The sequence below is a fragment of the Eschrichtius robustus genome, chromosome 6 (genome assembly GCF_028021215.1).
Source record: "Eschrichtius robustus isolate mEscRob2 chromosome 6, mEscRob2.pri, whole genome shotgun sequence".
NCBI classification, from domain to species: Eukaryota; Metazoa; Chordata; class Mammalia; order Artiodactyla; family Eschrichtiidae; genus Eschrichtius; species Eschrichtius robustus.
Window position 1 is genome coordinate 14,419,663 of NC_090829.1, and position 18,289 is coordinate 14,437,951.

At 37.0% G+C, this 18,289-nt stretch overlaps 1 protein-coding gene across 2 annotated transcripts in view; it reads left to right on the forward strand.

Moving 5' to 3' along the window:
• DNAJC13 (DnaJ heat shock protein family (Hsp40) member C13) overlaps window positions 1–18,289 on the forward strand; it is a 122,637-nt gene that overhangs the window by 18,043 nt on the left and 86,305 nt on the right. The window contains exons 1-2 of one of the 2 annotated variants that reach the window (XM_068545914.1): window positions 6,483–6,570; window positions 6,736–6,816. In XM_068545914.1, coding sequence (XP_068402015.1) covers window positions 6,749–6,816 — 68 coding nt within the window. In that variant the 5' untranslated portion in view covers window positions 6,483–6,570; window positions 6,736–6,748. Of the gene's footprint in view, window positions 1–6,482; window positions 6,571–6,735; window positions 6,817–18,289 lie in introns of those variants that run through there. The other variant, XM_068545913.1, reaches the window with a different exon arrangement.

Genomic DNA, 18,289 nt, shown 5'->3' on the forward strand with positions numbered 1-18,289 from the left:
TCTGTGCATTACCATTATCCACTAGTGAGTTATCTGTGTGTCTAGAAATATCCTCATGGTCTGAAAGAGTTAATGCAGTTTCCACATCAGTTACCTTCATTAGATGAAATGACTTTATCGCAAAGTGGTTGAGGTTTTATTGAGCATATAAAATAGATTTACTTGAAAATGGAGAGATTAATATTACACCATTGGGAAGTAGGTCCCAAACTATCTCATTAATCTGGTGGTTTTAAAAGCTCATTGTTTGTTAGAATAGTATTATTCTGTTGAATTCTCCTTAAAAATTATCCTGAAACCACATATTGGTAGCAGATTTCTGTTGTCATGTATTTGTTTTGAACACGTTGTTTTTTTAAAACAATGTAAGCTTATCTATAGATGGAAACATTTAAAATATTTATTTTTACATGGTAGAGTATTTCAGCATTGGCAACACCTTTTTTTGTTTTATTTCTTTTGCCCTGTGTTAAGTACGGTAATTTGTTGCACTGCTTGAAATTGTGGGTTTCAAAGTTGTTTCCAACAAGTGCCTAATCATATTTCCAGGTGAAGATAATAACTGGAACTAGTTCTGAATTAATCTAGGAATGTGCTGTCAATGATAAATCTGTAATTACATGGTCAGAATGAATTTATTTTGATTTTCTAAATTTGAAGGACGGTATTATAGTTAAGCTTAAGTATATAGAATGTGGAGTTAAGCAGGTTGAGTTCAAAAGCCTGGCCCAATCACTTACCAGTTGTTGTGACCTTAGAGAAATGATTTAATTTCTCTAATTCTGTTTTCTTGTCAATAAAATGGGGATCATCATTCCTGTATCTTAGTGTTGTTATGGGGACAGTGAGATACATAAATGGGTGGTAAATGCCCGGTGTCTTCATTAACACATGATGAGTCCTTAATAAAAGTTGCATAATTTCAGGACATGTCATAATTTTTTGGTTAGGGTCACCTACCCTCCCCAATTTTAGGATAATCTTTACTCAGGATTCAGAATAGAAAAGGGTTATCCTAATTTCCATTTTGAGGCTGTGCAGGCACTAATATTAGCTTTGAATTATCCCATCATTTCTGGGGTTGACTTGGCTACTTAGGTAAGTATTTCCTGCCTTCATTATCTCTCCAGTGTACCCTTACCTAAATATAACATGGCTGAAGGTGAGCTTTTCAGGTAGAGGAGTGATTTTCTTCCATAAAGAGCACTTCCATTTTACTAGCCTTAGCCTTTATTGGATTGTTGTCATTCAGGATTGGATGCAGAATAGCAATATCACTTGTTGCTTCCTAAAACATGAGAGGTAATTATCAAGTGTGCTGATTTTGGCCATAGGTACTTGTATTGATGTCCAGAGAATCCTTTAATCCTACATTATATTTTTCTGTTAGCATTGTAATCTGCATCAGGAATACAGTATTTTTTTTCTGACAGGCCAGATAGTGGTATACTTTAAAAATTTTTTAAATTTAATTTTTGGGGACTTCCCTGGTGGCATAGTGGTTAAGAATCCGCCTGCCAGTGCAGGGGACATGGGTTCGATCCCTGGTTCAGGATGATCCCACATGCCACGGAGCAACCAAGCCCGTGTGCCGCAACTACTGAGCCTGAGCTGTAGAGCCTGCGAGCCGCAACTGCTGAAGCCCACGCACCCTAGAGCCCATGCGCTGCAACTACTGAGCCCGCGTGCCTAGAGCCTGTGCTCCACAACAAGAGAAGCCACCGCAATGAGAAGCCTGCACACCAGAATGAAGAGTAGCTCCTGCTCGCCACAACTAGAGAAAGCCCACATGCAGCAACGAAGACCCAAGGCAGCCAAAAAGAAAAAAAAAATTTAATTTTTTGAGGGTAAGAACACTTAACATGAGATCTACCCTCTTAACAGATTTTTAAGTGTACAATACATTATTGTTAACTATAGGCACAGTGCTGTACAGCAGACTCTAGAACTTACTCATCTTGCATAACTAAAACTTTATACCCGTTAATTAGCAACTCCCCATTTCCCCCCTCACCCCGGTCCCTGGCAACCACCATTCTACCTTCTGCTTCTGTGAGTTGGACTATTATAGATAACTCGTGTCAGTGGAATGATGCAGTATTTGTCCTTCTGTGACTGGCTTATTTCAGTTAGCATAATGTCCTCAAGTTTCACTGGTGGTGGTGAATATTGCAGGATGTCCTTTTTTTTTTTATAATTTTTTTTTTTTTAATTTTTTTAAATTTATTTTATTTATTTATTTTTGGCTGTGTTTGGTCTTTGTTTCTGTGTGAAGGCTTTCTCTAGTTGCGGCAAGCAGGGGCCACTCTTCATCGCGGTGCGCGGGCCTCTCACTATCGCGGCCTCTCTTGTTGCGGAGCACAGGCTCCAGACGCGCAGGCTCAGTAATTGTGGCTCACGGGCCTAGTTGCTCCGCGGCATGTGGGATCCTCCCAGACCAGGGCTCGAACCCGTGTCCCCTGCCTTGGCAGGCAGATTTTCAACCACTGCGCCACCAGGGAAGCCCCGTTTTTTTTATAATTTTTGTTTGTTTTTTATAAATTTATTTATTTTTGGCTGCACTGGGTCTTCGTTGCTACGCGTAGCTTTCTCTAGTTGAGGCGAGCGGGGGCTACTCTTCGTTGCGGTGTGTGGGCTTCTCATTGTGGTGGCTTCTCGTTGCAGAGCTCGGGCTCTAGGTACGTGAGCTTCAGTAGTTGTGGCACACGGGCTCTAGAGCGCAGGCTCCGTAGTTGTGGAGCACGGGCTTAGTTGCCCACGGCATGTGGGATCTTCCCGGACCAGGGCTTGAACCCGTGTCCCCTGCATTGGCAGGCGGATTCTTAACCACTGCACCACCAGGGAAGCCCAGGATGTCCTTTTTTAAGACTGAATAATATTTCATTGTGTGTGTATACCACACTTTCTTTATCCATTCATCTGTTGATGGACATTTAGGTTGTTTACACATCTTGGCTTTTATAAATAATGTTGCAGTGAATATGGCCATGCTGTCTCTTAGTGGTCCTAATTTCAGTTCTTTTGGATAAATACTCAGAAGTTTGATTGCTGGATCATACGATAATTCTTTTTTTTTGGCCATGCCACGCGGTTTGCGGAATCCTATTTCCCTGACCAGGGATCAAACCCGGGCCCATGGCACTGAAAGCGCTGAGTCCTAACCACTGGACCGCCAGGGAATTCCCCAATCTATTTTTTAATTTTTCTGAGCAACTTCCATACTGTTTTCCATAGCGCACCATTTTACATTCCCATCAACAGTGTACAAGGGTTCTAGTTTCTGTACATCCTCACCAAAACTTGTTGTCTTTTATTTTTTTGATAATAGCCATCGAACAGGTGTGAGGGAGTATCTTGTAGTTTTGAGTTGCATCTCCCTGATAGTGACATTGAATATCTTTTCATATACCTGTTGGCCATCTTTATGTCTTCTAGTAGTTTAATTTTATATTAATGTGTTTTATCTTCTCTCCCTTTATCTATCCTAACCTTGGAACTCTCTGGAGTCTAGTGTTTTCATCACCCCCGAGTTCATAGGTCTCCAAAAAGTGGTAGATAAACCTTCTTGATGTAAACTTGTTTTAATTCCCCTCCTAAAAAATCCGTTTGAGTTATATATTCCCCCAAACCAGTGATACTTACGAGATCATTCTTTAGGGTTTTTTTTTTTTTTAATTCTTAAATTTGCTTTGTTATTGTGAGATTCCCGCCCCCCCCCCCCCGCCTTTGATTTATTAGGGATCTTTACTCCTGGGTCATGCCATAAGTTCTCTGTGGCTGTCATTTTAAACTCTTACATTATTTTTTCTCTCACTTTTAAAGTCCCTTGATGAGGTCAGCCAGTCTTCACTCAAACACATTTTCTTTCTTGTCAGTTTTCTCTAGATAGGCCTTTGGTTCAGTCAGTCATTCTGATGTAAGAAATTGTGGACTCGGAATCCAAACACCACTCTTCAATATCAGCCATTTACCTTTTCTGTCCTCCTTTTTCTTACATTTTTCCAATCTTCAGTTACAGTATGTAAGGGGAAAATATCATCTGTAGACCTATAGTTTTTCACTTTTTTGGCACCTTTTCAGAGATCCAACCTAAGTTTCTTTTCAGCAATATCGTTTACTACAAGTGATTCAGGAGGCAGGGATGATGTGTGCTGGTGTAGTAATTCTTGGTTGGCTGCCTGTGTCATTTCAGATACACAATCCAGAAAAAACAAAACAGCACACCAAATGACAGGACTATATTTAACTGTCTCCATGCACACTAGTAGGAAGATGTCATTGACTGTTAAGAGATATTTCCTCTCTGGTAACAATAATGGTTTCTCTAAACTTGCTGTTACTTGTGGTTCTCTTATTATTCCTCAGAGCATGAATTGATGTTTTTCCAGAAGGTTTGCCAAAACCTTATTTGGGAGTACCTTTTAGAATATCAAGTTTGAAGTGGCCATCAGAATTGCTCATGGGGTTGCTGAATTTCATTCATTCACTCAAATACTCATTGAGCACCTGTTTTGTGTCAGGTACTCTTGTAGGCTCTGGAGAGCCTAGAGAAAATGAGCATAACAGACAGAAATACCTCTCTGGATATTCTAGTAGGATTAGATAAATAATAAATAGACTAAATTGCACGTTGGACTATGAAAGGTACCCTAGAGAAAATATGAGCAGGAGTTAGGATAGAGAGTGTAGAATGAGGAGGGTAATTACAATTTAAAACAAGATAGTTAGGCTAGGCCTCATTGTAAAGGTGACATTTGGACACAGAGTTGAAGGAGCTGAAGGTGTTAGCCATGTAGATATCTAGAGGAAGAGCATTCTACAATACATAGAGTACAGAGGCCCTTGCTAATTTGCTGATAGAAGAACAAGAAGAATGAAGAAAGCAATGTCAAAATAGAGGTATCTTTAAAAATGTGTTTGCCTCTCAGATATATATCCAAGAGAAATGAAAACATTCACACAAAATGATTGTTCATAGCAGCATGATTGATAATAGCCAAAAAGTAGAAACAACACAAATGTCCATCAACTGATGATAAACAAAATGTGTTGCATCTATACAATAGAAGGAAACTGATCCATGCCACAACATGGATAAACTTTGAAAATGTTACGCTAAGTGAAAGAAGCCAGTCACAAAGACCACATATTGTATGATTCTATTTGTATGGGATTCCAAAATAGGCAAGTGCGTAGTAACAGGAAGTAGATTAGTGGATGCCAGGTGGTGGGAGTGAGGGGGATTGGGGAGTGGCTGCTAGCAGGGTTTCTTTTTGGGGTGATAAAAATACTGTGTTGGTTGTAGAACTCTGTGTACATGCTAAAAACCCATGAATTGTACACTTTTAAAAGGGTGAATTTTATAGTGTGTGAATTGTGTCTCAAAAAGCTGTTATAAAAATGTTTTTGTATGAAAATGGTTTTATTCTAATTATGAAAAGAATACTTGTTGACTAAAAAAAGTTTAGACATATAAAGATGTAAAGAAAGCTAAGTGAACCATACTTCTAACCATTCAGTTTGCATTATTGACCCTTTGGTATGTACCTTATAGTATTTTTTAGAGAGCATTTCTAATTATTAAGGGTAGGAAGCAATAGCCAAGTGACCAAAAATAAATGACCATATTCATTTTTAACTTTTATTCAGTGTGAAGCAAATGATGCAGAATTTTCAAAATTTATCATCAGTCTTTCATTAGTAGCCAGTTTATGCAATTATTGTGTAAAATTAGCTAAATTGAAATTTTTTCATGAGATAAATGGATTCTGGATTTTTGACACCTCAAGGTTATAGTCAACAAACTAATCTTGAAATATTGCACATAACATGGTCCCTCTGCCTGTGGCTGTTAGGAAGTTCAACAATCTTCAACTGTCCTGTTTAACTAGAGAGTTCACTAACCAAACTGTAACAAACATTTCTAAACACTTAATTTCTGCACTCATCTTGATGTTTGCAACTACACTTTGAGTAGCATTGTTCTAGTATGGAATACCATGTGACTTAAAAATTATTTTCTCAAAGTATAATTCTGTGGAAAAAGGTTAATATTCTGTAAAAACAGGTTAAGTGGTATGAATGACAATCTCAATTTTGTTTAAAAAGTTATTTTTTCTAGCCAGAAGAAGGGAAGCTAGAATGATTATCTTTGGATGCTAGGATGAAAGATGCATTACTTTATGAACATTAAAATTTTTTTATTATGTACTTGAATTACTTTTATAATGAGACTATTAAACCTTACTTGTTTACAATAGGTTCCCTTTAAAGTGACAGTGACAGCAAGATGGCTGACGCTTAGCAGCTAAGTGTTTAGCTAAGTGTTTTGTCTAATAGACAAAAACCTATTAGAATTGGTTTGACCCTTGGCAAACATTTGTAGGTGCCCATCGTGTGTTAAGACATTGTTTGGCAATGTGAGATTTAAAGATTCATTTACTTTAACATTTTTTTTATTAGGTTCTCTGCAATCGAGATGTTGGTAGAGGGTGATTCTTGTCCTCAAGAAACCCAGTGTAGTGGAAGAGAGCTGTGACAATATGCTGTGCTAAAGGCTGTGATAGAGAGGTGAACAGACCATCCCTATCCTTTAAAACCTTATGGTCTTGTAGAAAAATTGGTGTCTTAAAATCAGTGCCATATGGCAGGCTATGAAATTATGGTATGGGAGATTTAGGGAAAACTCTTAAGGATAGCACTATTATGAAATTTACCCATATTTTTATCTTTCAGGTTTCAGCACAAAATGAACATAATTAGGGAAAATAAGGATTTAGCATGTTTCTACACAACAAAACATTCATGGAGGGGAAAGTAAGTATTTCTGTTGGTTTTACTTTTCTCTGCCTCTATAAAGTATTTTAAACATTACTTTTTCAGTGTCTTGAATAGTACTGCACAACTCAATAATGTCATTCAGCCCTTCTCTTCTGAAAAGCATATGTACATATTTTAAATGCAAATGCTACATTTAGAATAAATTATTGTTCTTTTTTCTTTTGATATGTCTGGTTTTCTCTGTCTGTCTTGGGAAGGAATTTGGTAGGAATTAAAAGGAATATAAACCAGTTATCCACTGTCTTGAATGCTGTCAATTAATGATGTTATGTAGTAGTGGAGTGTTAACTCTGTCGCTTAAAGATAAGCCTGTGTTATCAATACATATTCATTTCCATTTGACTCTCAGGGAAAATATGCCAATATTGCATTTTGTAATCTTTTTTTAAACCTGTAATGAAATTTAAAAATTGGGTTTGGTCTCTTCCTTGGGAGGGGATGATGACATTTTTCAGTAACTTGCGTGGTCAAAGCAAGGTGTACATGCTTATGTATCCTTTTGTAAAATGGATAGTAATTCCTACCCCTCAGACTGATATAAGGATTAAATGAATTGTTATGGAGTATGTGAAGGTTTTAAAATTATACCTTAAATACATTGAGTATTCAGTGAATGGCATCTTTTGACCGTTTAGTCTATGGTCATTTTGAGCAGTAATAAGTAAAATGAGTGTGCCACACTTTGACAAATAGGTAACCACATTATTCCAGATCAGGCCTCAGACAGATAAAACATGACATGTGCACAAAGCCAATAACTTTAGTTCTTATTCTTTTTTTTTTTCCTCTGGAGAATGAGGAGAGAGGGTGGGATAGTTCTTATTCTTAACTTTCCATTTTTTAGGTAATAGTGTTGTAACTTCTTAGAATGGTGCAACATCTGAATTCTGTAGTGTTTCTGGTTTGCGTTAAGAAACTGACTACAATTTTGAAAGATTTGAGTGTTTAATTTTGTTTCCTTTTAGTAGCTCAGTTGTATGAGCTACTTAATTGTTATCCTGTGGAATACTTGTCTTGAAATTTTTTTCTTCAGTTAATTTCATTGAGCAAAGTTAGAATATTGGCACATCCAGAATAGTATGAGTCTCTTTAGTTCTTTTAGCCTTAAAAAAAGTTGTATATTTAAATGATCTTTATTTTTTCCTCAAGAGTTAAATTGCTCTAATCATCATAATATAGCTTTTGCTTTTTAATACAATTATAGCATACTGTTGAATTAATTCTAAAGAACAAACTTCCAGTAATACTTTTTGCTTTGTGAGCTTATCAGTAATTGTGGTCACCTGGGAAAACTTTTAATGTTCTTAGTAATGACTGTGACTTAAAACAATCCTTTTTTTTCTTTCCTTTTTTGTAATTATTTGGAGCAGAACTATTTCTGTGCTCCGAGCATAATTCCTTACCTCCATCATTCACACCTTGAAACTTTTTTGCTTTGTTTTTATAGCAGCTTTATTGATATAATTTATTTAACATAAAACTCACTCTTTTTAGGTGTACAATTCCGTGGTTTTTTAGTGTATTTGTAGAGTTGTGAACCATCACCATTAACTATTTATAGAACACTTTCCTCACCCCCCAAAAATACTCCTCTAAATATATTAGCAATTCCTCCCCTCTCCCCTGCATCTGGCACCCACTAATCTATTTTTTGTCTCTGTATTGCTTATTTAGGACATCACATATAAATGGACTCATCCAATATGTGATCTTTTGTGACTGTCTTCTTTCACTTAGCATGTTTTCAAGGTTTATCCACGTTGTAGCATGTGTTAGTACTTCATTTCTTTTTATTGCCAAATCTATTGTATGGATATTGCCACATTTTGTTTATCCATTCATCTGTTGATGGACATTTATAGTGTTTCTACTTTTTTACTATTATGAATAGAATAGTGCTGTTATAACACATACAAGTTTATGGGTGAATCTATATTTCCATCTCTCTTGGGTATATACCTAGGAGTGGAATTGATGGTATTGGGTTGGCCAGAGTTCATTGGGGTTTTTCCGTAACATCTTACCAAACACCCAAACGAACTTTTTGGCCAACCCAGTATATGGAGTTACATAGAATTATATGGTAACTCCATGTTTAACTTTTTGAGGAACAGTCAAACTGTTTTCCAAAGTGGCTGCAGCATTTTATAATCCTCCGATCAATGTATGAGGATTCCAATTTCTCCACATCCTTACCAACACTTCTTATTGTCTTTCTTTTCATTTTAGCCATCCTAGTGCATATGAAGTGGTATCTCATTGTGGTTTTGATTTGCATTTCCCTAATGACTAAGATGTTGAGTATCTTTTCATGTGCTTATTGGCCATTTTGTGTATATTTCATGAAATGTCTATTCAAATCATTTACCCAGTTTTTAATTGAGTTGTTTATTCTTCTGTTGTTGAGTTGCATAAGTTCTTTATGTATCATGAATACAACTCCCTTATAGAGGTATGATTTGCAACCCTCCTGTTCAGTGGGTTGTCATTTCACTTTCTTGATGGTATGCTTTGAAGCACAAAGGTTTTAATTTTGATGAAATTTTGATGAATCCAATCTATTTTTTTCTATTGCCATTTGTGCTTTTGGTGTCACATCTAAGAAGCCATTACCTAATCCAGGGTCTCAAAGATTTATTCCTATGTTTTCTTCTAAGAGTTTTATAATTTTGATTTTGGGTTAATTTTTGTGTGCAGTGGGAAGTAGGGATCCAGCTTTATTCTTTTGCATGTGGATATCTAGTTATCCCAGCACCATTTGTTGAAAAAACTATTCTTTCCCCATTGAACTGTTTTGACAACCTTGTCAAAAATCAATTGACCTTAAAAGTTTATTCCTGAATTTTCAATTCCATTCCATTGATCTATATGCCTTGCCTACCGTTATGGCAGAACCATATTGTTTTTTTTGTTTTTTTTGTTTTTTTTTTGGCCGTGCCACACAGCTTGTGGGGTTTTAGTTCCCCTGACAAGGGATCAAACCTAGGCCCACGGCAGTGAAAGTGCTGAGTCCTAACCACTGGACTGCCAGGGAATTCCCAGAACCATATTGTCTTAATTACTGTAGCTTTGTACTAGGTTTCAAAACTAGAAAGTTTCAGGTTCCAACTTTGTTTATTTTCAAATTATGCTGGCTTTTCTGGGTCTCTTGCATTTCCAAATGAATCTTAGAGTCAGTATCAATTTTACAAAAAAGGCAACTGGGATTTTGATACAGATTGCATTGAATCTATAGATCAATTAGGGGAGTATCGCCACCTTAAGAATGTTAAGTCTTCTGATCCACAAACATGGGATGTCTTAACACTGAAATCTTTTAAAATTTCTTTCAACAATATTTTGTTGCTTTCAGTGTACACACCTTGAAACTTTTAACTTCTTCTTGAAAGGTACTACATTTTCCAGATAATGAATCATTTCATTAGGTTATATACATTATTATGTGGCACTGAATCTTTTATTATATTACCTACTTTATGTAGCCAATTCTAATCTAAGTTTAAAGTATTTCTCGTTGGTCTTATGAAAAAAATAAATGGTCAATATTAAAAATTTTCTGTTGTTTCAGAGTTGCTATTTGAACCCTCTCTCTAGAAACATATCTATATGCAACAAACTTTGCACGTGATTTTGGGGTTTTAGGGCCTCAGTTTTAAGAGATTCCAACTCAACCCCAACATTTTAGAAAAATGTTATTGATAGTGACAGTAAAGATGGACAAATATTTTTCTTTATCTTAATATACCTAAATTAAAGATAACCTCTCCAGATATTTCCCTTGGGGATATTCATGTGACCTATTTCATTTTACCTTTGTAATAGTTTTCATATGTTTACATTGCGGCCGCTAGTGTTTTTAATGATTAAGGTCTCTTCACCCCTTGGCTGGCAAAGTAGCCTTTCTGCTGTGTTTATCATTTCCCACTTGTAAAATACACAGTTAAATTATATCTTTGTCTGGAAAGAGCAGGAAGGGGGAGGAGATTTCAGTGGTAAAAAGCACTTTTCTTTCATGAAAGAACAAAGTTTCCTTTTTGACCTGGCAAGTCATTTCTGATAGGAAGGAAGATGCATACATTTCAGTTAAAGCTGAAATGCAGATTCACTATGGAAAACTTCACAGTAATGTTGAAAATTAGGTACTTAATTTTTTTCTGGATGGAAATTACATGTAAAATCTACCTGTGGATCACTTTAATATTTGCATACATTAATTGTAGCAAATGCTCTGAATTTAAAAGTAGCATTTTAGTATCTGAACAGGATTTTAACTGCAGTACATTGGGATATATCATAATCAGTCTATGAAATTCATTGGCAGATGCCCACTACATTCATAGGCAGCCTGTGTAATGACTAGATACAGGAAATTGAGAGAAGAGTTGAGGGAAAGGGAAGCTAGTGAATTTCTCATACCTTTCTTATAATGTAGGAATAGAATCCTACAAGAGAAGAGAGACTCTTCTCTTTAGCTGCCTGGCATTTACACATCTCACCAACTCTGATAACTCTAGGAAACCTGGGGGTTTTTTCCCCTGCTTTGTTGATTTTAGTCCTTGACCCTGCCAGCCTCTAAACCTCACATGCATCCATCCTGAATTCTCTTTGTGTTTTCTTTGTACATCTCTTTGTGCTTATTATCAAGCAGTCTGGTATTTGAATATCTTTCAAGTGCAAATAGGATCACATCTGCTAGGAATTTTATATTTTACACACAATGCTCTATTAAAAGCTAGTTTTAGGAGCAAAGAGTCTTTCCAACAAATGATACTTCTCTTTTCAACAAATGATACTCGAACACCTGGACATCCACATGCAACAATGAATCTAGGCATAGATTCTACATCCTTCACAAAATTAACTCAAAATGGATCACAGACCTAAGTGTGAAATGTAAAATTATAAAACTCCAAGAAGATAACATGCGAGGAAATCTAGATGACCTTGGGTTTGGTGATGACTTTTTAGATACAACACCAAATACATTAGCCATGAAAAAAATGAATTGATAAGTTGGACTGCATTAAAGTTGAAAACTTCTGCTTTGTGAAGGACACTATCAAGAGAATGTAAAGACAAGCTGGGAGAAAATATTTGCAAAAGACATATTTTATAAAGCACTGTTATACAAAGAACCCTTAACACTCAACAATAAGAAGACAAACAACTCGATTAAAAAATGAGCCAAAGATCTTAACAGAGACCTCACCAAAGAAAATATTCAGGGAATTCCCTGGCAGTCCAGTGGTTAGGACTTCACACTTCCACTGCAGAGGGCACGGGTTCGATCCCTGGTCGGGGAACTAAGATCCCACATGCTGTGCGGCGCAGCCAAAAAAAAAAGAAAAGAAAATATACAGATGGCAAATAATTCAGAGAAATGCATGCAAATGTAGAGATACCACTACACATCTACTGGAATGGCCAAAATCCAGAACACTGACAACTCCAAATGCTGGTGAGGATGTGAAGCAACAGGAAATCTCATTTATTGCTGGTGGAAATACAAAATGGTATAGCCGCTTTGGAAAATAGTTTGGTGGTTTCTTACAATACTCAACGTTCTCTTACCACATGATCCAGCAGTTACACTCAGTTTACCCAAAGGAGTTGAAAACTTATGTCCACACAGATGTTGATAGCAGCTTTATTCATAATTACCGAAACTTGAAAACAACCAAGATGTCTTTCAGTAGGTGAATGAGTAAACTGTAGTACATGCAGACAATGAGTATTATTCAGCACTAAAAAAAGTGAACCATCAAGTCATGAAGAGACATGGAGGAAACTTAAATGCATAATAATATTAAGTGAAAGAAGCCAATCTGAAAAGGCTACATGCTGTATGATTCCAACTGCAGTATATGACATTGTGGAAAAGGCAAAACTTTGGAGACAGTAAAAAGATCGTGGCTTTCAAGGTTTAGCAGGGAGGGAAGGATGAATAGGCAGAGCTCAGAGGATTTTTAGGACAGTGAAACTACTGTATGATACTGTAATGGTGGAAACATGTCATTATACTTTGGTCCAAACCATAGAATGTAAGGCACCAAGAGTGAACTCTAATGTAAACTGTGGATTTTGTTGGATAATGATGTGTCAGTGTAGGTTCACCAGTTGTAACAAATGTATCACTCTGGTGGGGCTTGTTGATAATGGGGGAGGCTGTGCATGGGTGTGGACAGGGAGTATACTGGGAATCTTTGTACCTTTTGCTTAATATTGTGAACCTAAAACTGCTCTAAAAAAGCCTGTTTAAAAGAAAGCTCCGGGGCTTCCCTGGTGGCGCAGTGGTTGAGAATCTGCCTGCTAATGCAGGGGACACGGGTTCGAGCCCTGGTCTGGGAAGATCCCACATGCCGCGGAGCAACTGGGCCCGTGAGCCACAGCTGCTGAGCCTGCGCGTCTGGAGCCTGTGCCCCACAACGGGAGGGGCCGCGATAGTGAGTGGCCCGCGCACCATGGTGAAGAGTGGCCCCCGTACCACGATGAAGAGTGGCCCCCGCTTGCCGCAACTAGAGAAAGCCCTTGCACGAAACGAAGACCCAACACAGCTAAAAATAAATAAATAAATAAAGTAGCTGTTAATTAAAAAAAAAAAAAAATCACAGAACTAGTTACAAAATAGTCCATATTAAATAATAATAAAAAAAAGAAAGCTCCATCTGAGCTGGAAAAAATATGGACCCTGCATCACAGAAAATAAGTCCTTAAAATACTACATTTCATGGGATGCCCTTTAATTAGAAATGGGACATTTTCTCACTGAGTTACCGCAGAATGTTTCCTATACATTCCTTTTTTCTCTTTTCTGAGGAATACAACTTCTAATGTAAATGAGCCCTCTCAGGTGAAACTCATCTTTCAAGTGGAGTTTGACCAGAATGGAGTATCCCGGTAATATAATGAGATGAATGATCAATTAATTTTGTTCTGTATTTTAAATATGAATTCAGCAGTCATGGATACTTGAAACATATGATACTAATAATAATTAGTTCAGTGACTAGTGGAGTGTTGAACCCTCCCCCCCATTATTCAATCAACAGAATAAGTGCAATAAGAATAACATTTACTGATTATAAGCACTAAGTGACAAGAACTTTACATGGATTATTTAATTCTCACATTATGAGCTAAGTATGCATATTATCCACATCTTTCAGATGCGGAAACTGAAGCTTAGAGAGGTTAAGCAAGTTATCAGAGGATACACAGTAAGTGAACAGTTTAGACAGTATTTGAACCCAGGCAGTGTGACTCCAGAGCTGATGGGCTTAACTGTAAGAGTGCTTACCATTGATCTCTTAACTCTGAGAAACCTTGCACTTCAGTTATCCCTAGTTACGTTATCTGATGGGCTAAGATTTAGTTCAAGTAACTAGATTCTCAAGCTTTTAATAATAAAAGGAAAAACTCTAGATTCTGTGAGAATCCTAAAGGCTTCTAGAAATTGGTGTTCAAATCTTTTTATTTGTTTATTTATTTTATTTTATTTTTGGCTGTGTTGGGTCTTTGTTGCTGTGCACAGGCTTCCTCTAGTTGCGGCCAGCAGGGGCTACTCTTTGTTGCGGTGTGCGAGCTTCTCACTGTGGTGACTTTTCTTGTTGCAGAGCACAGGCTCTAGGCACACGGGCTTCAGTAGTTGTGGCACACGGGCTCAGTAATGGCTTGCGGGCTCTAGAGCACAGGCTCAGTAGTTGTGGCGCACGGGCTGAGTTGCTCCGCGGCATGTGGGATCTTCCTGGACCAGGGCTCAAACCCATGCCCGCTGCGTTGGCAGGCAGATTCTTAGCCACTGCTCCACCAGGGAAGCCCCCAGATCTTACTTTTAAATGGTTGAGGCACCTAGGTGTTCAACCTAGGAAAGAATTCGCACTGAAAGTCTTATTGGCAGAAAAATTAGGTATGCTTCATATGAAGCTGAAAGACAGAACTTGGAGCAGAGGGTGAAATTTGTGGGGAAGTATATATTGGCTTAGAACTAAGGAACAACAGTCAATATCTGCAGTACTGGAAAACAAATAGAATTACTTTTAGGGAAGGTTAGTTGGTTCCCTCGTACCAGTAGTCGTCAACTACTAAAAGTAGCCAACTTTACTCAGGGTACTATAAGGGTTCGAGCTGTATGTTATGAGGACTAGACAAGGTAACATAAAAGCTGTCTTCCAGCTCTGATTAGATGTGTTTGGCTTATTTGAGACCTGTTGCATAGACTGTCCACTGAAAGGATTGAGGATCTTAAGTTTAAAAGTAACACACAAAGGTTTTATTATCCCAAGAAATTTGAGAACCATTATTTTATAATAAGCACAAGCTTTTTCTGTACCTTACAAAAAAGTAATGTTTAATTTTCTCTATTTTGAGAGAACTGAATAATATGAATTTCTGTGCAGAAGGGTATGACATTGTGATGGTGGCCAATATTTTTGTAATATCTCTTTCTCTTGATACTATTGTACATGCCTAATTGATATAAGCTAGTTAAGAAATTCAAATCCGAAATAAACTTTCATACAATGACTGACAAGTATCTTAGCTCTTACTACTTTGAAGTTTATTTCAGATTAATTTCTGAATTAGTTAACTAAATAACAAACAAAATGTCTGCCCAGAGGAAACTAGGTCTTTAAGGGACTCTTATTCACTGCCATACCATTCAACCCAGCACACTGTGCTCATTTAATATTGGGTCAATCCATGATAATACTTAATATGCAGTATCTGATCTAACGTATTAGTTTTTTCTCCCCCCCCGCAAAAAAAATTGCCATATGGGAAAAAATCGTGATATAAAAAGTTGTTTAAAAGAAGAAAGCAATATTCATAAGGACTAGAAGGTTTAAGAATGGCATAACATTTTTATTTGCAGGAATTAATACAAGAGTGTGTTTGTTTTCATGTAAGTTAATATAAATTTAATCTGCCTATTAAGAAACCTGAACATCACTTATCAAAATCCGAAACTGGAGTACATCCCCAGCTTTTGCTTCAGCGGTCTTGCTTTCCTGTCAGATGATCTTTCTTATCTTATCAGCACTATTGTTAGCACATCTTTTGTTCTTATCAACCAGTTCTTTATCACCAATTGCTATGGGAGCGAAATGCCCCAATACAGAAAGCAGTTGTCTCAATTTATTTGAGTATCATTAGTTTCCTGATTCTAAATAACCTTATAGTTAATGGGTAATGTAAATCATTTCTTAATAGGCTATCACATTAGAATAAATCTGTGAGTTAAGAAAACTTAAGGAGTGGAAGAAATGCCTACTCCCTACTGGCATTTAATGATGTGTGTAGCTTTAGTTCCTGAAGAAAAGGAAACAAGTGCAGTAAATATATTGAATATTATATATTTACTAATGAATATTAATTTCATTAATATTAATAATGAATATTAATTTCATTTGGGGCAAAGGTGTTTGCTTTCACATTTCATCATGTGTATGGCATCATCTGTCATATATTTCTCATTTTGTCTACTTTAGTCTTCATTCCTTTTGTAGTTGATTTTATATAGCTGTATAGTTTGTAATAAGAACTTATTTTTAGTATGATAATTTTTAAGAATGAGCCAACAGATTCATCTCAGACCCATAGAACTGCAAATTAAATTATTAGGATTTAAAAAGGGCAATTTCATGGACTTCCCTGGTGGTGCAGTGGTTAAGATCCGCCTGCCAATGCAGGGGACACGGGTTCGAGCCCTGGTTCCAGAAGGTCCCACATGCCGCAGAGCAACTAAGCCCATGTGTCACAACTACTGAGCTGGCGCACCACAACTACTGAGCCCACGCATCACAACAACTGAAGCCCTCGCGCCTGGAGCCCGTGCTCCACAACAAGAGAAGCCACTGCAATGAGAAGCCCGCGCACCACAACGAAGAGTAGTCCCTGCTCACCGCCACTAGAGAAAGGCCTCGCGCAGCAATGAAGACCCAATGCAGCCAAAAAAACAAACAAAAAACCCACAACATTGCAAATCAACTATATTTCAATAAAAATTATTTAAAAAAAATAAAATAAAATGGCAATTTCTCATTGCAGATAGTGAATAAAATGTATTTTCTTCCTAAAGATACGAACTTAGTCTTTTCCTGATGTCACAGTGGTTATGAAGAAAAAAATTGGTGTGCTGTTAATTGCTGTCTGATTTATATTGTGTTTTAAAAGCAAGAGTAAACTCTTGCTTAGAGTCATAGATCTGAATGCATGGATTGGTCTGTTTAGCTATTGGATAAACATTTATTGAGCACCTGGCTTTATGCAGTGCTGGGTACTATGCTAGGAGTTAGAGTTTCAAAGATAAGGAAGACATGTACCTCCTTGAATTTATGGAGTATTTGTCTATTCTTTATGACTTAAGACACCAGTGACTTAGTGAAAGTAAAAGTTAAGAGAAAAACCTTAAGTTGCAGGTATGACTAACATACCATACATGTGAGCTCATTCAGATTTTAATCTCTAAATCTGATCTCCAAGGGGCTTTTTAGGTACTCTTTGAAGGTTTAGGGCTGCTTATAAAGGTTTTAAATGACTTAGAAGTATTTGCCCTAACGTTAAAGAGTAGTCCAGCAGCCATTCTAGAGGAGAGAGGCATGGGGAACTCTTAGAAGAAAGGAAGGGGAAAAAAGGGGAATGGAAGGGAATTCTCCTGAGAATTTTCTTACAACTCTCTTCTTAGGAAGGCTTTAGAGCTCTGTATTTATCTGAAAGATAGCTCTGAGTTTACCAGTCATGACAGTACTTTGGGCACCTCACTCCAGCATCCTTTTGCTGCAGGATCTAGATTGTGTTCTCTCCAATATGGTAGCCACTAAACATGCATGGCTATTTAAGTTTAAATAAAATTTAGAATTCAGTTGCTCATTAGCCACATTTCAAGTGGTCAATAGAGCTACCTAATTGGACAGTGTAGATACAGAACGTTTCCATCATTTTGGAAAGTTCTTTTGCACGGCACTAACCAGGATGAAAAAGTTACATGAGAAAAATGTTAGAAATTAGAAAGGGCTTCATTGTGTGGAGGAGATTAGTATAGAATTGAAAAGGATATTTTCTTAACTGAGATCCTCTAAGATTTTGAATATGACAACATCAGTTGACATTTGGAACATTTCAGGCATTTAATTCTTACGCTTTTGCTTCCAGAGTAAAATAAATAAGTTCTGTAGTTTCATTTCAGGATTATAAAAATTGTCATGTTTGAAATGAACTCATTTACAAAACAGAAATAGAGTCAAAGATATAGAAAACAAACTTATGTTTACCAGGGGTTAGGGGGGGAGGGATAAATTGGAAGATTGGGATTGACATATACACACTACTATATATAAAATAGATAACTAATAAGGACCTACTATGCTAGCTCTTCTAATTGCTCTCTCTTCTGGCACAGGGAATTCTACTCAGTACTCTGTAATGGCCTATATGGGAAAAGAATCTTAAA